The sequence below is a fragment of the Tyto alba genome, unplaced genomic scaffold, assembly GCF_018691265.1.
Source record: "Tyto alba isolate M040663 unplaced genomic scaffold, T.alba_DEE_v4.0 Super-Scaffold_13, whole genome shotgun sequence".
Classification (NCBI taxonomy): domain Eukaryota; kingdom Metazoa; phylum Chordata; class Aves; order Strigiformes; family Tytonidae; genus Tyto; species Tyto alba.
This window is the reverse complement of record NW_024881275.1, coordinates 32,263,067-32,283,908: the sequence shown is the minus strand read 5'-3', so window position 1 is coordinate 32,283,908 and position 20,842 is coordinate 32,263,067. Positions and strand designations below refer to the sequence as shown.

At 37.2% G+C, this 20,842-nt stretch overlaps 1 protein-coding gene across 3 annotated transcripts in view; it reads left to right on the top strand.

The window, feature by feature from the left end:
• The window catches only part of PRUNE2 (prune homolog 2 with BCH domain), a 143,545-nt gene that overhangs the window by 112,480 nt on the left and 10,223 nt on the right, over positions 1-20,842 (top strand). For all 3 annotated transcript variants that reach the window (XM_032981885.2, XM_042787997.1, XM_032981884.2), the window contains 6 exons: positions 3,201-3,280; positions 4,215-4,415; positions 9,010-9,186; positions 14,154-14,256; positions 17,892-18,023; positions 18,202-18,288. In XM_032981885.2, coding sequence (XP_032837776.1) covers positions 3,201-3,280; positions 4,215-4,415; positions 9,010-9,186; positions 14,154-14,256; positions 17,892-18,023; positions 18,202-18,288 — 780 coding nt within the window. The remainder of the gene's footprint in view (positions 1-3,200; positions 3,281-4,214; positions 4,416-9,009; positions 9,187-14,153; positions 14,257-17,891; positions 18,024-18,201; positions 18,289-20,842) is intronic.

Below are 20,842 nucleotides of genomic sequence, written 5' to 3'. Positions count from 1 at the left end.
CCACCTTTTATGTAATTGAAAATACAATGGATAACCTTGTGTCAGCAGTGCTTTTGGTGACTGGGCTTGAACTGATTTTTAACTGTCTGCCTTGTCCCAGGCCTTTCAGGACTGTAGACTCTTGCTTCCCAAGTCAAATATCCCAATATGCACGATACGGATTATTGATATTAAAAACACTGTGCCATTAAAATAAAGGTAGAGATTCTCAAACAAATTCTGATGCTGTTTACTTGTAATCCCTAAGTGAGGAGTATTTTTTGAGTATACTGCCTGTAGCAGTAGCTGTATTTCAGTAGAAATTCAAACAAAAGGATATGAAACACCTTTATCTTTCGATCTCCTAGAAATGTACCATTCTTCTAAACACAACTGTAACATAAAATTCTGTTTTAACTCAGCGGTAGTGGTGCCACTGAAAACAGAAAAACATTTTAAATTCATGGCATGTAAGAGGTTCTAAAGAAAGTATCAATTCCAACTCCAAGTACATATACATGTTTTAAAAAAAGATAAAAATGCCACAGGAGAAAAGCAGTATTGAGACAATCCTAGAAATGTAATTATTTAGGATAATTCTGTCCCAGGTATTGCAAAAATTTTAAACAGCTCCTAAAATTCTTAATTAATTACTTGTGGGAAATTGCTTTTTTTTCAGGCTATAATTTTCACTGTTCCTGTAAGAACAGCATATATAAAACTCAGTCATGCTCTTATCATACAGAGGAGAAGATTATCTTCATTCTGCTCAAACTTTTTTACAGGCTTATTGCAGAGAATACTCTCTTTTTAATACAGAAAGCCTGAAAATTCACTGTCCTCCTGTAGCTTACTCTTCACATAACTTGAAAGAAAAGCATTTCCTTTCAAATAATTTCCTGCAGTGATTTCTGAAGCTTGTTCAGTAAGGAATTGTCATTTGGTGTTATAAGGCTGTAAGAGTTTTTATAAATTAGTGGTTTATATATTAGTATCAAAACCCTGTTCTGTCCAGCGAAACTACCTACCCTTGAGCTTGAGTACCATAAGTCATCATCTGACTAGTGCTGATCTGCTTTAGTACAAGAACTCTTCATAGTTTTATATTTGGAAAGGTCAATAAAGCCCCAAATAAAATCTTAATCTGAATTTAAAATTTATTAGAAGTATTTATCCTCTCCCCGCACTGTTTCCATCACTGTTGGCTGTTACTTACAGCATGTCGTTAGAATTCAGATTTGTCTCTGCTAAATTCAGATGGATAAATTAGACTTCATTACACATATTTAACTATGAATTGAAGAGACACCAAAAAAACCCAAAGACTCTAATGATTTATTTACATTTTCTAAGTAAATTGTGATGATATTCTGTATAGCAGCTTCCTGTACAGCTTCTGAACACAGATGATGCTACAGAGCAGAAAAAAAGGAAATGGTACATTACGGACAATTTGTGCCATTCATTTTATTTATGAGCAGGATGCTTTGATCAAATTTTTTTACTGTTCTATTGAGTATCAAAAGAGAAAGATTTCAAGCCTTATTTGACAGTAATTAAACATTCCAGAATTGGCATGTTTTGTAGAAATCATTAGGCAGTTAATCTCTGTATTTGTGAAAGATGTAATCCACAGTATATTGGGATAAATCTAGTAAAATTAGCAAGATTAATATGTCTGTTTTTATTGAGAGATAAGGCCTGGTCATTACTTGAGCAGCACAAACATGTTTGACCCTGGCTTTGTGTTGTCTGTATTCTCTATGGCCTCACAGGAGAAGTGGGAGTTCACTAGTTTGCCTGCCTGTATTGGGAATTTGATGGTATGGGGCTTGAGGTAAAGAACATTCACAACTTTAAGCACAGTGAAGCCTTTGGCACACTTATAGGCAGGTCCACATGTACACATTCTATAGAATTTATATGAAATTGGCAAGAAATCACAGAAACTATACTCATACTCTGATGCAGTGATTGGCCAGAAGAGTCTTGTCTGCACACAGTGAAATAATGAGAGTAGTCCTCATGGGGAAAGAGAGGGTAGGAAGAACCTGCTGGAGCAACAAGCCAAGCCTATTCAGACCCATTCAGCTGAATCACTCAGAACAGAGCTAGCTGATGCTGTGGCAGGGAAAAGGACCTTCTTTGATCTCATCACAGCTCTGTTAATCAAAGTGTAAAAATTGTCTGTTCTTCAGCTTTTGTGAAAAAAGTAAATTATTTTTTTAAAATAAAGAGTTTTGAACACTAATATAGAAAAAATGCTATAATTACTTTGATAGAATAAATGAAGGTTTTATGGAGTCATACACTTCTAGTGCAAATAGTTTGAAAGCTGTCAAGAATGTCCTGAAAATGTGAAATGTTATTTCTTGTCTGCAGTTGAACCATCCTCCCAGTAAGCATTTTGTAAAATACTTGAATAGAAAAGACATTAAAACAATTCAAGTCAATTTGCTTTAAACATTCAAACACCTTTGTTACTACTTTCACCACTTAATGCCTTTTACTTGTCTTATCTAGGCATGTTAAATGTAATTTCTTAGTATCTCCCTAAAAATAGAGTCTAGGTAGGATATTTTGCAACATTTTAGTCTTTGAAAATCTGTGATACAGTTTTGGTTCTCACTTTTGTGCTTTCTGTACTCTTTCAATGCATGACATCAACTGTTTCAGTATTACAACAAGACTGATTTGGGTCAGAATTGTTCTAAAGTACAAATGATATCAAAAGAATGAAAATATGTCCACTCATGATCTCATTTTTGCTATACACTAACAGTATGTACAGCAATAAAAATACTGTTATGGAACTCTTAACTGTGTCATACAGTTTGCAAAGGATAGCTGAAGCTCCCTGCAATGATGTGTCTGGTTTGCCAGATGACAGAACATCCAGCTACTTCATCTGTATAAAATGAGAAACATTGCTGTTTGCCAGCCTGTTAATATTCAGTGCTATGTCTTCATCCAAGTAAAAGTGGCTATGTGTGACCTGTAATCTCCAAAGACTCTATAGACGTGTGCATAAATAAGGGGTGAGAATGGCACAATGGAATTACAACAGCTGTGTTCGTTTCTCACATTCATTTGTGATCAGACTTCTGAACTGGCTATGTTGAGGAAGATTTCAGTTCCATATGAAATCACATGGGCTGTATTGATAGCAAGGTCAACCTGTGCATTACTTTAAGATTTTTGCTTTGTATTTTACCTTTCAGGTTGATACAAGAGAATGTGGGAATGGACATGCCCTTTGCTGAGGGTGTACTAAGCCCCAGTTCTACAGAGATGAGACCCGGTGAGAGAATCTCTTACTCATTTTCTTAATTATACCTTATTCTCTTGGTATTTAATTATGCAGTGAGAAGGATGTTTTTATGCTGGTAAAGAACCATTTCAGTGTTAAAAAGAAAAAGTGTTAAGTTCTCTTTATTTAATCAATTTTAGTCTTCACTTGAGAAATCATATCTGTAGTGTGCCACTTTCTCTTGTGCATATTTGTCATCACTCATTTAGACCCTGTGAAGTTTAAATAGTCTCTGTTGTTTATGTTAAATTTGACTACCATCTAAGTGAACTAAGTTAGCATTAGAATACTTCAGACAGAACAGCTTGAAATGTGCCACATAATGCAGTGGCAAGGGGCAAAGCCATACCTAGCTTTTGTCTTGTTGAAGACTACTTTTATTTAAGACCCATTAAGAGACACAGCAGTATTTTTATTTCTGTTACTGTATTGAATAAGATATTGCATAGTTAAAACTAAAGACATAGCTACTTGTAAATAAGCGTCATTCAAATGTGTTCAAACAGTTCAAAGGTGTTTGAATGCACCAAGTGCATAAGAAAACAAATGTTTACAGGGGACTTTAACTCATTAATTTTTCCAGGATTCATCAATGTCTTGGTTCATAACTCAAATGATTTGTATATTGTTCTTTATTTTATTAAACATTGTCCAAGGCTTGATTTTTGTCTGATGATTACAAAAAGGTCGGTCTGGATTTTGCAAAATTTAAGAGCTCCGGCTACATCTGCCATTCCTGTAGATGCTTGTTTTGTTTCTTTAAACATTAACGTTGCTATTTGTGTTCTATGTTGAGTGGTCGTAGCTTGGTGTTAACTAAAATTGATCTATCCCAGAGTGTTTGAAGATTTCCAGGTATCTGGGAGATGAAGTGTATGAGGAGAAGATAAAGTTCTTTTTTTTTTTTTTTTTTTCCTCTTTTCAGAACCTCCCAATTCTCTGGACCTTAATGGTTCCCATCCCAGAAGGATAAAGCTCACTGCTCCAAATATCAATCTCTCTTTGGACCACAGTGAAGGGTCTCTGCTTTCTGATGATAATTTGGATACGCCGGATGAAATTGACATCAATGTAGATGACCTTGATACTCCTGATGAAGCAGACTCTTTTGAATACACTGGACAAGGTAATGTTCTACACTGTTTCTTTTGTTAATGCTTACACAATCAGTCTCATGCCTATCAGGCTGTGCATATGGTTAAAGCATTTGAGAAATAATGATAGGTGTCCAGGTATTTTTATTGGCTGCTATTTTTAAACCTTTCTTCCCCTATGTAAAGTAATTCATTTCTACTTATGCAGAGTGCAGAAAGTCCTGTCTTTGTCTAGTACCATAGGACTTGTCTGAAAAGAGTTGTTCAAGGAGGAGAAAGCAGTTGCTTTCAGCTCACTGCACCTTTGTGCAGCTCTGGACAGCTCTAGATTACTGTTACATCAGTAGTACTTAGGGATATAACCTTGTGCAAAATGTGTTGGCTGACATAAGCTGCACCAAACAGCTTGCATTGTATAAATGAAGTAGACACAGCATGGTGAGAGAGGTCTATTGTTAGTGAGTTAGGTGTTTTTTTATTCCCATGCATGATTGGAAAGCAGAGACATGAAAGGTGCGTGCATGGCATGATAAAGCTAGCTCAGGTGATGTAACAACAGAATTCCTCATTCCACCAATTTAAATATGGTTTCTCAGCAGGGCTAGTTGTAGATACACCCTGAAGTGTGCAGTGGGCACTCCACTCTTCCTTCACATATTTATGATTTTCTCTCATGTAGTGTGAAAGTGTTTTACACTGTCTTACTCACTTTACTTACCCTCATGATGTACAAAATACAGTGTTAACACTCATTCCTTGCTTCTACCTTAAGAACCATATCACAACTGTATTCACTAATGTAAATACATAAAGATCCTAAGCTATCTCAGGGGAAAATGAGTGTGACCATTTCACAATCTACAACAGAAAGAAACTTCTAAAATGGATCAATCTAAACTGAGTTTTCCCTTGAATTTAAATTCTCTATTGCTAGTGAGGTCACTAAGTTAAAAATCGTATGCTTTTTGGGGGATAAAAGAACAGTTGCATGAGTTTAAGTGATAATGCCAAAGAGGCATTGCTGTGTACTCAATCATGCATGAGCATCTCTAATGTCCCTTCTCATTAGAAGGCCGATTTTCCTTATGGGTAGGGTAGATGTAGAGCATAGTGATGAGTTGCTTGATGATCAGAATATTTTTTTTAGCAGAGATTAAATCTAACACACACACACACATGCGTCCGTGCACGCTTATACCAGAACAGCATGTGCTTGCAGTTTTACGCAGTTGTGACTGCTCTGTGAGAGCAAAAATCTCTGTCTGCAGTGGGACACATTTTGCCTTTAAGCCTTAAAGTACATAAATTCAACCCCAGTGATTTTAGTGGCACTAATATTTATGGCAAGCATTTCTTCCCAGCTTTTTTTGCTGCTTTCTAAATGTGGTGATTTGTTCAGTTGCTAAAGTTGGACCAGTTTCCCCAAACTCCTAAATGAAGAAGAACTTGAGGTGCCTGTGTTTTTGGTGGCATTTTTACAGTTGTGAGGTTTGAGGTTTGATTTTAGGCATACTTAATCAGCAAAATGTCTTCCACTCAGATGAACCAGGAACAGAGAGTAGAAAAGGAAAAAAGTAAAATTTTATCAAAATCAGCTGTCAATAAAATAAGTAGCTTACATAAAAATTGCATTTCTGAAAACTATATGTGTGTATAGGTGAAGGACTCCCGCCAGATCAGCATTGTTTGGAAAGTAAAATAATGTTAATTATTTTGTCTGCAAATGTTCATTTCTTTTCTGAATTTCACACTGGTGCATCTTTCTCTGCAAAAGCAACACTCCAAGCAGGAAAGCACAGCCACTTCATCAGGAAAAAGTGATATAGTACTGTTTCTATCCAAAAATAATTCATTTGACTGGTTCCAGCATCATAAGTTTTACCAGGATCTCTTCTCATCATTTTTCATCATTTGCAGTCTCACCACCAAAAAAAAAAAAATTACCAAACCCTGAATACAATTTCAGCATTAGTCTGCCAGTTACCTCGCGCAGCCTCTTTTCACTAAAGCTGTTCTGCCAGCTACAGTTCTCTCCCTCAGCCATGCTCTTTCTACCTTCCAAGGAACCAGCTGACTAGACAGTTTTCCTAGGCTGTTCCAATTATCCCATCTTATCTATTCTGAAAGCACCTGACCTGCATAATAGCATCCTGTGGGGACCCTATATCCTTATGGGAATGGACCCCATTGTGATGGCCTGTCAAAGTTTTCATAGCTTGACTGCACAGATGTAGTTTTCATGTTGTTTTCAATGGTACTTTTACAAAATTAACATCATCCACAACTGCATTAAGATACCTAGGTTTGGAGGGAGCGGGGTTATGCATTTTATAAGCTTGTTCCCAATGTCACAGAATATGTGGTATTTCAAAACTGAATGTTAAGTATGTTATTAAACATCATGAGTATTGTACCCTGAGAAGACATGAATATGTACTTCAGTTCCACAATATGTAATCTACTGAGCATCAACAGTTAAACCAGTCTGAAATAGTATACTTGAAAAAAATCACCTTTTGCAGTCTTTATTTGCAGTTCCTAAGGACAGAAGGCTGATGTGGTCATATTATATATGCATGTGTATTTCTTGATCTTCCATTGCTGTTTTCACCACTAATACAATCTTACTTGAATATGGTTTTAATTCATTGGCTGGTTAGTCAGTGAGGTAGAAGGTGAAATATTACTGCTTTCTTGCAAGATTCCGGTGGGTAGGAATTAGGTAAAGAAAAGAATTGGTGATAGGCTCGGCATTTGTTACACATAGGAGAATCTACCTCAGAGAGGGGGACTTTCTGCCAATATTATTCCCTAATAGTACTTTGTATTAGGGGCAGAAAATACAAGACAGGCAGTAGTAGAAATTCAGACTTCATTAGTTCTACTGTAACAAATGCGTGTTCAACGTAATACATATTTTTTAAAAAAGTTCAAAACTCTTTTTTTGTGTTTTGAGGAACTTGATATTCCTAAAAAATCTTGTGGAATTACCAATAGGTTTTAATGCAGAAATCAGCTTCACAAATTAATAGTTAAGTACATGTATGTGTATGTGGGTTCCACGTGTGTAGATAGATGTGGTGTATACACAGGATACTATCTTACTTCTGATTTTGTAAAGGTAACTGATTTAATTCTTATGATAAACTGATGTATTTTAAGAGTACTTCCATTTGTGTGAGTAGTTTGAGAAGCAGCGGTAATCAAAGAGGCGTCCAAAGATAGACCAATATATGGAAAGGTTTGAGGACTTCTATGAAACATTATGTTCTTTACTTCTTCTTGTCAATTAAAATAACTTATTTTAGTTTATTCTTTACTCTCATAGATCTCCTTGGTATTTTCAAGTAAAATGTCTGATCAGCTTTTTATGTACATACACGTATGTCATTATGTAACTCAATATATCTTTCTTTACTGTTACCTCACTTATTGACTTATATGATCAAATTCTGCTCTTACTTATGACTACAGAGCCAGAATAACACTTTAAAAAGAACAGTTGATTTGTTTACTTCAGATATGTGTAATGCATAAAATATATGGGCTTTTTACTATGAAAATAAATTAATAATACACACAGAGCCACAAGGAAAAGGTGCTTCAACAAGAATAATAGTACAAAAGAGGTTTGTTTTTTTCCCATGGGAAAAACAGTGTGTTTTAACAATAACTAAAGAAGGAACTTGAATAATTCCAGCTGTGTGAAAGAATCACTTTTCATGTCACTTTCTCTGTAACCAGCCATTAAGTTTGAAAAACTGGAATGCAGTTAAATTTGTTGTTAAGAGCCATCTCATCAATGTGCAATGAAAATGTAGATTTTGTTAATTACTTCACAGCTTTTCTGAAACTAAGAGTAGCCATCAGAGAGGTTGTGCTATAAGATTTCATAGTCTCTTGTCAACCATGCAGTTTATTGCCATCACTGTATCTGTGGACTGCATGTACCTGTTCTCTCATGGGTGCTGGTGTTAGCAGGCCAGATTGCCCAGCTGCTCTGTGCTTTACATCTGGGAGGGAACTGGTATTTAACTTCAGCGAAAAGGCCCAAGGAGAGGTGAATACTGTGCTTATTTATGAGGAGTCAGCATTATCTCACGATAAGGGAAAATGAGTGTTCTTCATATTTGCTGGTACCAGACATGAAGAGATTGGAGAGAAACTGGGGAAAAGTTGAGAAGCTGTAGCTCTGTGGTAATCCATTTCTAGGCAAGAAGCATTGCTGTGTTCACTTTCAATTGCCAATTTTGCTTTTTAGTATAATTTTAGTATAATTGTCATACCTGCAACACAAAGATTTTTAAAGACTTACAGTGCAGTACCTCTAATAAGCAGCTGACCCGTTTTACTAACTGGATGCAAAAATCCCATGGCAGTGTTCTGCATAGTGATAATTGCTGCTGTTCCTTTTATGTTCATAATAATTAAAAGTTTTAAAAAATGGAAACTTCTAATTTACTGACTGTTAGATTATCAAATTCTGCTCTTATTTATACCAGTGCAGATCCAGGATACTGCTGTAAAAATCAAGTTGATTTCAGTCATCCATTTCAAATGTATGTAACAGAGAAAATATTTAGAGCTTTCACAGGAAGATTTATTACATGCAATTTTATTTTTCAGAAGAGCAAAATGCTACTAAGGATGCTTCCCAGGAGGAGTCTGAATCAATTCCGGAGTACACAGCTGAAGAGGAGCGAGAGGACAACAGGTTATGGAGAACAGTGGTTATTGGAGAACAAGAACAAAGAATTGATATGAAAGTCATTGAACCTTACAAAAAGGTCATTTCACATGGAGGTAGGAAAACCCTGAATGCACTTTTTAGATTGATATAAAAAATTTGTGCTTTACTGAGCATGATTTCTCTCTGTTTTAGTTCAGTTATCATACTAGCAAGGGGAGAGAGAGTTTATTTTTCAACCACAGCTGAAATCAATCTGGCTTTCAATTCGGTGCGGCAATGACTAATGAGTATTTTAAATACAAAGTGATTTTAGGAGCAATAAATAAAATGACATACATGTGTCAGTAGCAGTCTGGACATTGTAGGCTAAAACTGTCTTAGAGTAGGGAAAAATACTTTTGACCTAGAGAAAAAATATTTTGAAAACTTTATTCTGTGAATTTTGGCAAAAACTTTTGCATGAGGAAGTATAGTGCTCTGTGATTTGCTCTATTTTGTATGTGGGTGCACAGATCTAAATGAGTGGCAAAAGAAAAAAAGTAAATACAGGTTTCCCTGGGGCTTCTATTCATTTGGCTAAGCTCCTTATGTTATTTTTCTGCCATTTATAGTTGTCAGCAGATAGCATTTCACCAGCAACTGTTTTATGTTTTTTTTTTCCCATGTAATTTGTTAATGATTGTCAAATAGCATATCAAAGAAAGCATTTAAGTAGGAAAATGACCTCATGTGCTTGCCATATTGTCTCCTTTGCTCATCTGCTCTCTAACTGCCTCTGAGAATTTGTAGTTCTGGTGTTACTAGCATGAATTGTTCCCTTCATGCAAAAACTAAGGCAGGTAACTTAGCATCTCAGAAGTAAGATTTGTGAGTTTATATGAGGATGCTTCTGTCACAGTGTTTCTGATCTGTAACATCGCTTAAAGATAAATAATTGTTTCCAGTATATTTTCAGTGTTGAATCTCTATCTGGTAAAAGTGACGTAAACAAATGATGGTTAATTATATTACCCGAGGATGTGATCCTCACATTTGCACATTTACATTAAAAACAGCTAAATGCTAACCTAAAGATGTTCACAGTGGCCGGTGTGCAGAAGGTTTAGTCAGAATTAATAAAGATGTTTAAACTTGCAAGCATTTTCCCACTATAACAATACCATCAAAGATTTATGAATGTGATGACACCTCAGACGCAGTTTAGCAAACATACACAGATGGCATAATTTAGGAAACAAACATAAAATATTTTGAGGCCTTACTAATGGTGTTTATTTACATGTTTTTTGTATGCTATAAACTAGTCTAGGTACATTTATGGTAAAAACTCACTGTTCCTGCTAGATGCTGATGTATACATTCACCTAGCTTTCATGAAAATAAATATCAGTCCATTTTAGTGAGTGGAGAAGTAGCTCTTAATCAAGCACTGCCTGACTGTTGAACAAGGATTAGTTCCAGTGGTAGACATTTCTGATGGCAACTGTGGGGTACATAATAATGCACAGTTATCAATGGAGTTCTAGGTCATTCAGCTCGGCTATCAGTATGAAATAATCAGGATTCAGGTTTTACATGTGTGACATCTTGTTCTGTCAGATCGTTCAAATCTAAGACAAGGAACATTACATTTCATTTACTTTTGAATGGGTGCTAATCAGTAGTTTAGCCATTGTAAAAGAAACAGTGTGAGATGTAACGATGAGTTTCAGCCCACACTGGCTAAATTGGAAATTTTACCTGAAATCTAGCCATATCAAAGTGAGTTAAGGACTGGATTAAATTCTGTGTTTATGAAGTAGCAGACTAAAGATGTGGAAGCAAAATAATTTGGATGCATGGGTCATGGGAAAACTTTGGATATCGTGAACAGTTTCTGTATTAAAGTGGCTAGGTCCATTCTGTATGATGTTCCCTTTGGCAATACTGTAATACCTTTGGAGTGCTTTAGAGAGCCAGGAATTTTTCCTTTAACCTAAAGATTATGAGAAGATTCTTGCAAAAAAATGGTTAATTGGAACTCCAGTCAAACATCTCTTGATGATTCAGTGATCTGCTGCCAAATGAAATATAACACCAAATGCAGAATCTAAGTGCTAGCCACAGGATAGGAAAGGGGAGAGTAGACTTGACAGTCTAGGTGTGAGATTATCTTCCACATATGTTGATGGAGAAATTTCTTAGAGATCTGTCTCTTTGCATAGGCTGACTGAGAATTTAGGGAAATCTCTTTTACTGGCCTCTAGTGATTAATTAAAAAGAACTTCTCCCTTGGGTGAACATTCATTGTCTACAAGCAAGTGTAAGAAAAAGTGGCTTAGATTTGCCTGTGGGTTTTTATTCTGTGTGCTGTTAGGTGACATCTACACGTAATCATTTTGCTTTACATGAGCTGCGAACTGTGCTGTGTAATTTAGTGGACACACCTGCCACAATGTGCTCTCGTTGCCAAACTTCTGAGCCAGCTGGACAGATTGCTTTATGGCAGCATGATATAAATTATCCTGAAAGTCTTTGAAGGATTTTTAAATGAATGGAAGGAAGGAAATCTCCCTATTTGTAAAGCTGAGGGGGGAGAGAAATCCATAATGATTCAGCTGAGGGATGAGCTAGGACGGGATAGGTGAAATGAGTCCTGTCTCTTTGGAAGTATTTGGATGTATTGAGAAGGTGGAAACATAATAGAGTAGTATTAAATGATGACTGTGGGAGGTGGGTTATTTTCTCTTTGTTTCTTTTGAGAAGACTGTTATATCCCCTCATGTCAAACTCTTAAAAGGTGAAGGTGCTGAAAACAGGACTGGAGTTTCTTCCCCCTCCCTATGTACATCCTTGCTAGAGAAGGCAATGCTACTCTTTGAATTTGACCTTGACATCTTCACTGGGATGCCAAAGTCAATTACCCATATCTATATCTATAGATGTGCAGTTCTTGTTTACTGGATTCTAACATGAGCTGGAGTTACGACACACCATACCATGTCACAAGGTTTAAAGTGGTTATATCCACATTGTCCTTTGGCTTAAACTCAAACCCTAATCCTGAGCTCTTCTGCCTGTCCATGTCCTCCAACAGGATGGAAAGCAACACTGCACTGTGGGACTGGAGAAGACAGTGGACATATAATGGGCTGCTGTTAAACAGTGGTTTCTCGAGCTCTGGAAGCTCAGCCATAGAGTAGCTGGCTTTTGGCCTCTGAAATCCAGAAAAAAAAGCTACTTCACAGTGCTGGGAAGACAAGAGATGCCAATATCATGGAAGGATGGAGTTAAGGCTAGGGACAGAAAGTTTCTTGCAGCGTCCGTGTATGAGGTCTAGGCTAGCTGGCATTCTCAACTTGATGCTGGTGTTACTATCATCAGTATCTATTATTGTCTTATCCAATGCATTATATTTAGTCAACTCTACCAAACAAATTAAGGAAAAAACCAGTCCAACATAATCCTTCAGCAGGTTGCTTTGCCAAGCCTTTATTTGAAACAATACGGCTCAAGGCAAGAGACTTACTTCTGACATACACGTTTTTGTCTCAGAGACTTAGCCTTCTTTTGCTCCTCTGTGTAACAGGGGAAGCAGTGGTGTTTTCCTGTCCTTTAAGAAACATCTGAGAGCCCTAAATGCAGAGCGCCTCTGAGCATGTCCTTATGACTGGGATAGTGTTGAGATTAATCAGCTGTGGTTCTTGGCCTGGAAGACTTCATGGGCAAGTGTCTTGAAGCACCCAGTTTGTCAGGGATTCTGGATTGTTTGAAGATCTCTACAAAGCCATGTAAAAAATTACTTCTTGACATAAACAACATTTTCTTATTTCAGCTAGCTGAGACTCAGGTGTTGAGGGAAAAATGAGAAAACAAACTAGTCTCTCACTCTTCCCTGATTAACACACGTGGATTATGTACTATCTCTGTCTTTCCATAGAGAATTTTGTTTTGCTTGGCTGGCTACAATGCAAGAAGTTCTATGAGCATTAGAGTTAGGCTTGGATACTGCTCTCTAGTATCCAAAAAGCACTTTAGAAGTCTTAAAATCTCCTTATGAAAGTGTTGTATAGGTGCCAGTATTATCCTTTAATTTTGTCAGGAATGTGTTCCCGTCTGAGGGAGATTCAAGGTTTCCTTCACAAATTTTATCATCTTTCCTCATGGTTAGTTTCTCCTATCCTCTTTTGAAAGGCTTTCAAGTCATTCTCTAAGTGTATCCAGCTTCTATCTCTGTGTGTCATTAGTGTTATCTACCTACAACCTTTTATACAGCATCTTTATAAATTGTCTCCTGATTACTTGTCTCTTTTAAACAAAAGTTTCAACTGAAATGCAGAAGTATTTTGTATTTATTATTAATAATACAGAAATCCGTAGCACCTGCAAAGGATTATGGGGAAGATTAACCAATGTAAATCCATTATGAAAAAAAAAATATTTTCTTTTGGGCTGCATGCAACTGTCCTGGACCTCAGAATGGTAGTGCTGCAGCTTTGAGGGTTTACAGCTATTGTTAGGCAGTAGTGCAGCCCAGAGAATGCCAATATTGGACAACTGGAGCGTCCAAACTGAAAAAGTATTTTATACAAAACTTGCAGCAAAGGATTTAACTGATCCTCGGGAGCTTTTAAGGGATAATGGGGTGCAGTTGTAATTGTAATATCCTGAGGCCTTTGGAGCTGTGCAAGCCAACTGAGATTGGATTGTGAGACTTTGTGGAACATCATTCAAAAGATGCTGTATAACAAATGTAGGGTATTTTGCTTTGCCCCTTATTCCCCAGTCTAAGGTAAGCATTCAGCAGATGGTTGTCATGGAGCTGCAATGAACCAGGAGTTCACATAAGATTATATTGCTTAAAGGTTTTTTTGCTGGTGTCTCTAAAAAGTTTACTAATAGTTGTGCTAAGTGAGTTTTTCAGGAATTCACTGTAACTGACTATCCTGCTTCCTTATCACTTGATGATAGTTCATACATTTTTGGTCTTCTTCACCAGTAGACGTAGTAGCTCTATTCCAGGGCTTTGAGATTTCTTTTTAAATTTATCTTGTTAAGAGCCTTTGACAAAGATAAAAATGCTGTTCCATTTTTTCCACAGGATACTATGGTGATGGTCTGAATGCTATCATTGTGTTTGCAGCATGCTTCTTGCCAGACAGCAGTCGAACTGATTACAACTATGTCATGGAAAATCTTTTCCTGTGAGTGATATGTGAGAAATGTGACAGAGTCTTTTGAGTTAGTACTTATAATTAAGTAGTGAGAGATAACATGTCTTTAATTAAGAAGTAATTTTGGTCATTAGAAGGTGGGTGATCTGAATGACAAGGAAAATAACAGGTTTAGATAAACTGCTCAGTGATGTATTATTTTGGTATTCTTTACCTACTCACCCTCCCAGATTAAGGCATTTTTGTCAGGACCAAAGCTGACTGTAGTATCTCCCTAAATGTCAAGGAAATCAGTATCTTCAGCTTCTTGGGCCTACAATCGTTGCACTGTTTCACTAGTGATTTCCAGCCCTTGCTGAGAACAAAGGACTTAGGCCCCTAGACTGTTTTTCATTGTTCATTTTTATTATATATTATCATGATGTATTGCTGATTATCATATTTTTAATACATACTGTGGCTGTGTTTAGGAGTCACGGGACCATTTTGTGACACTGGTTTTAAAAATACAGGATAAATGACAGTTGCTGACACAAATGGCTCAAAGTGTTTTTCCTGACTCCAGCTGCTTCTGATTCAGTTAATAAGTGGCAGGGGCCAGTTGGGCAGAACACAAATTTGGCCACATGATCCCAAATTTATCACAGGAAAATTATGCCTAATAGCAATTTGGTTTGGCAGCCAAAAATTGTGAAGACAGCACTTCCCTGAAGTGCCTCCAGCTACTTCCACTTACAGCTGTTAAAAAATCAATCATTCCAGCATTTTCTGTGCTAAAACCCAGTTAGTCATTTCTAAAGCCAGCAGAAGCCTGGCCTTTCACCATTTGCAGCTTATGAGGCACCAAGAGCACAGACCCAGTCTCCTAAAACTCCAGTCCTTGAAGATGTGTGGGGTTACATGCAATGCCTTCAACTTTGTGTCTACCTGTGAAAAAATGAGATTGAATGCTTTAGTTCCAGGTCAGACCAACTGCTAGCATTTGCGTGGTAGAGCCCCTAAGTCCCCCGCGTCATCTACAGTAACTGATTTACACAATGCCCAGTGATTTAGAGGAGAGGAATTACTACGGGGGTTTTAACTTGATAACTAGGGAACAAAGCTGAGAGTAACTGTGACTGACATTAAACAGTTACTCTCTAACTTATCCTGAGACCATTGTTCATAGATAAAGCTGGTGGTAAATGGACTTTGCAGAGAAAGCCTTTTCAAGCCTTAAAAGACTTTTCCATGTCACTTGAGGATCTTGCCAAGGTCTATTTTATAACTCACTGTCTTTTTCTGGGGTAGTAGTATAAAAGAGAGTTCAGGTTGGCTGTGAAACCTTCAGCTTATTTCAAGGTTTATAGACTGTGTAAAACAGCAAGAAATGGGAAAGTCAGATCACCCTTTTCTTTTGGTTCTGGGCCTATTAATTGCATTGAAATAGAGGAAGTGTGACAGTTTATAACATATCCAGTAACTGATATATTTTGATATTTGTGAATTCTTTACTACTGAATTATATAGGGGTCTGGAGAGACCTGAAAATCACTAAATCTCTTCTCATTTTTTATACTGCATGTTTCTAATATATAAGCCAGATCTCATTTCTGATAAACAACTGTCCTCAGTTGTTCCCAAGTTTTGCAGTTACTTTCCCTTCTGGATTCCCTTCGCATTTCCAATTACCTTGTTCCTATTTGTTACCTTAAACAGTCTTGTAAAACTGTCTTTGAAGAGTTTGAGGCAAAACTCCTGAGACAGCATCTTCTACAGCACTTCTAGATGATGCAGAAACACACAGAAAATTCTGCTGATACTTTTGTGGCTGCCTGATACAGTCTAGAGAGTAAAAGTTTTTTTAAATAATTACAACTTGAAAAACTACACTTTGAAAATCAAAACCAGCACTTTTTGCCTTCAGAGTGAATTGTTCTAGTCAATGAGAAAAATTCTGTCCAACTTTTCTGATAATAAAGAAATTGCTATTATTACCAAATAGTAAGAAATTACCGGTTAGGTGGGGTTTACAAGAGAACTCATCATCCCTAAAATGGCAAATGGTCTAATTCAATCCACAGTGAATAAGAGCTGTTGAGTGAAGGTTCATGAGATAGTGAGATCTGACTAAAAAACTAGCAGACATTCCTTTTTGTTGTAATACTTCTCTTATTCCTGATGAGAAATATGCATGATTGCTCTTATTATAATTGGTTATTCATAAAATTCACAATTCCCTTTGCACCTAGACAAACACAGACATTTTTCAGACTGTTTCTATAATTGAAAGGCTTGTAGTGTTTTGTGAAGTACTTATACACAATTCTCTGTATGTTTCAGTGTCTAAATGCCTTTAAAGCACTAGATACTGTGCCATATGGGAAGGACTAATTTCATAACCTGTCAAATAGTCAGTAGGTTCAATTAAATTAAGTTTTTTGCATCAGAATGTCGGCACAATCCCTCACTTTGATATTTCACTGTTAGACGTGAGTCTTTACAAATGTCAGGCAAAATCAGGGAATGCACAGCTGCAAGGTGAGAAAAGAGAGCAGTGAAAAGCAGTGATTAGTGATTTAGATGGGATTTACCAATGCACAGAACTGGTCAGTTATAGGCTGCCTACTTTATGCCCGGGTAGAATATCACTCTCTTTGGTGAGAACTAGATTTCCTGCTATTCTTTTAAAGAAACTGCATCTTAAGGAATTCAAGGGTCAGATTAGATCATGGATCATTCCCATACACCTGTGAAAGGGGCCATTATGCTCAGGAATAGAGGTGCCTTTTGTAGTGAACCAACTCGGGCATTCAAGTTTTTAAGGTGTGACTTGATTTTTCACTGTAGTTTTTACATAGACGTGCATTGGGACCAGGTAGTAAAGAGAACAATTCGAACATTCCTGTGATGAACAACCCCTCAAGTGAGGTAGGGACTACTGAGCAAAGCATCTGCATATATAGTCCCGGACAAGAATTTAAAGCTACCCTTCCATTTGACTGAGTACTGTGCTCTTCTAGGTTGGGTGAGTTTAGCCCCAGGAGCCCTGTTCTGTCTGAATCATCATTTCCAGGCGGAGGAGTTTAATGCGTGTTTGGAGCATTTTGCTCACAAAATGCAGTGATGCCATGGAGTGCTCTGTTCTGTTAGAAGGCAGGTTGATTCACAAGTTTTATTAGCCGGGAGATTCAGAGTTTGTAGTCAGTAGTCACGGACTCAATAGCAGTAGTGTGAAGATCACAAGAATTGCAGACAAGTATCTTGTCCTGACCCTTATTATTTTTGTGTTAAATAAACATCACGATTAATAGTGAAGTTTCTCAGCAGTTTGATTTCTGAAGTTCCTGGAAGTTCATACGGTCCTGCCACACGCTCCTTTGCAAAATCTCATGATTTAATGCCCTTTCAAGAAAAAGTAGTCACTGTGAGATTTGAAAACTCACTATGAAACTGTATCTTTGTAAGGAAACCACGTATTTCTGAAGATACAGATAAGATTGTAGTTTTCTAGTTATACATCTACAGGTAGCATGGCAACCAGTGCTTTGATTTAAAGGAAAATAAAACACTGTCTTGTCACAAATTGCTTAGTCTGCCTTGATTTACTCCTAGTAGACTGATTTAGTTTGAGCTCAGGTGGATAATAAAAAGTATGTGCTCACTTGCCTCTGTATTTTTATCAGCTACGTAATCAGTACCTTAGAGCTGATGGTAGCTGAAGACTATATGATTGTCTACTTGAATGGAGCAACACCAAGAAGGAGGATGCCTGGACTGGGTTGGATGAAAAAATGTTACCAGATGATTGATCGGCGGTGAGTAGTATTTTCCTTTCTGATCCACAGTCATTATTTTAAACACCATCCATTTCTGTTACACCCCTGTATGACAGTATTCACTGTATATGATCTTCCTGTATGTTTTGTGGTTTTTTGTTGTTTTGTTTGTTTCTTTTTTTTTTTTTTTTTAAGAAACCATTTCTTTTTTACTTAGATTACGGAAGAATTTGAAATCATTTATAATTGTTCATCCATCCTGGTTTATCAGGACAATTCTGGCTGTGACACGACCTTTTATAAGGTATGTAGTAAATACCAGTGATTTTCTATATCCCCGAGAATACAAAAACACTCTAAATCATCAAACATGGCTGTTAATCTTTCACTGAAGAGTACCCATTTTACAGTTCATGTTGGGGTTTTGACAGTTGAAGCTGACTTTCCTAAAGTGAGTGGGAAAAAAAACGTTACAAGTATCTAGTTGCAGACATCACAGATATGATACAGTAAACCTGCATGTGTATGCAGAACTGGGAATTCAGTCCCTTAAAATTGCCTTTGTTCTAAGCTCAACTAAAAGGCATGTAGAAAAGGGATCTACATGCAATGATAATCGCCTCATAAAAAAGATCCTGGCTGCAATTGTGGGTTTAAAAGAAGTTAGATGCTAGTCATGCAAGAGGACTGCCAGCACCCTGAGCTGTTTGAATACACAGAAGTTCCAGTTCCAAAAAAAGGTTCAATACCACTAAAAATAATGCTTTGATTAGTAAAAAAGCAAAGAAATGTTACAGACCCTGAAGACCTCACAAATTGCTGAAGAAGGTGGGCAGGTATGCAGTTGAAATCCTGAGATCAGGGAAAGTAGACTGATAGAAGTGAGAAAGAGATGCTTCAGGCACAAGAAGCAGCATTGCCTACAGAAGCCACACAGCTAGCAAGTAACATACATGATAGACCCCAAAGAAGTCAGCCCCCAGGCTGCAGATGGGGACCCTGGACGTGTCTCTGTCAGGATGCTCTGTCCTGACAGGGTGACGGTGGGAAGGGGAGGCACATGATTTCTCCCATCACTTCCAAAGTACAGCAGGCAGTATCATAATGAACTTTCTTCTTTCTTCAGAATGGACTTCTCCTTTCAGATGTGGTGTCTTCTTAATACCAAGTAGAAAGTGACAAAAATACCAGAGTAACAGGGAAACAGTGCTTGGAATTATTAATATTAACGATGGGGATTCACTGAGTTGCATATGGTGTCTTGAGATATTTCTGTTGGCATCCTATTTGCTCCCAGAGAAAAGGTAGACAGTAAAATTTAAACGAATCAGATATGCCACATCTGTTTCAATCCATTAGTAATTTATTCAAGGTCTAAATGATTTGGCAAAGCAAATTAGCAGAACAAAACTAGACACAATAAAGAGCAGTAAAAAATCTCTGTTTCAGCCAAGTAGGTTGAGTCTCTGTGCAAGAAGAAAGTGAAGTGCAAATGGGAGCCGAAAAAAGGTGAGCAGGACATATGACCAATATGACTTTTGTGGAAGATGACATAAGATATTTGAAGCCTCACTGAGGACAGAAGATCGCTATGAGAAAGCTGAGTTAAAAACTCTGGGTGACATGAAAAGAGAGAGTCAATTCAGTAACAAGCAACGTAAGGAGATAGAAGTTTGATTAGATTGAAAGTCCATAACTGTAACTTAGTTTGCTAGCCCTGAGCTGTTCACCAAACCATTGACATGCACAGTGGGAATTTGAGAGTAAGAAATTATTTGGTCCCAAGACAAGCAGAGATTTCAATGAGATAGCTTAAGATGAGCAACATAGTTTTAATTCTATTTCATCTGAGATGCGGGACAAAGCAGTGGGAATCAAGAAACTGAAAGACAACAGAATGGCAAGGGACAGTCAAGTCACTGAGGGTGACAGTCAATTGCTACAGTCAATTCTACCTCAGAAACTGGCAAGGTCATTCAGTGGAGTCTGCGTCTCATCTTGACTGACAAACACTAAACAGTTGTCTGAATACACAGGATGAAAGAACTACTGATTGCAAAAATAGATCCTAGATACTCTGTATGGACCAGATATTCACACTAAAGATCATCCTAGCTTTGTTAGGTAAGAATTAGATTTGTAATAAAACAAGTGTCTGTGAGAGATATTTGGCATTTGATGAAAATATTTAAGTCATAGGAAGTTTACCACTATTGGCAGCCCACCTCCCCTAAAGTCCAAAAGAAACAAAGGCTTGTTATTTTGGTCATGTATTTGGGATGCCCGTATGCAGATCCCCACAAGAAACAATTATTCAGAAATCAATCACTGTGGTGGAATTAGTGGACCCAGGAGAATCTTGAAGTGGAAAAATTAACTTCTGAAATACTTTTTTAAAATGCTTTCTTCCCCTCACCCCAGTCTTCAGAAGTTTCTGATTGGCTTAAAGCTTGCCAGGTTACTTTAGCTGGCAGTTCAGATGAGGCAGACTATGATTTACATTTTAGATAAAATGCTAAAAAATCTATATGTTATCATGGCTTTGACTGGACAATTGTGAGTGATCCATGCATCTTAAAATATGACCATTGGTCTGCTCCGGTGTGTGTGCCTACTGATGCTAATCTGGTACAGAGACAAATTAAAATGGATGATCTTAAACTATTCACAGTACCTTCATGTATTCCTGTTTCAGTTGTCCCACTTCACCTCACTAGTAAGATATGTGTGGTAAGGGGAGGGGCAGTAATCTGCTCTATTTCAGAGGCTTCATGTTGTCTGGTCATAGCCCCAAATCAGCAATAAATAGGAAGAATATGTTCTGTTTTTCATGACCTACACTTAACATTTATGGTCAG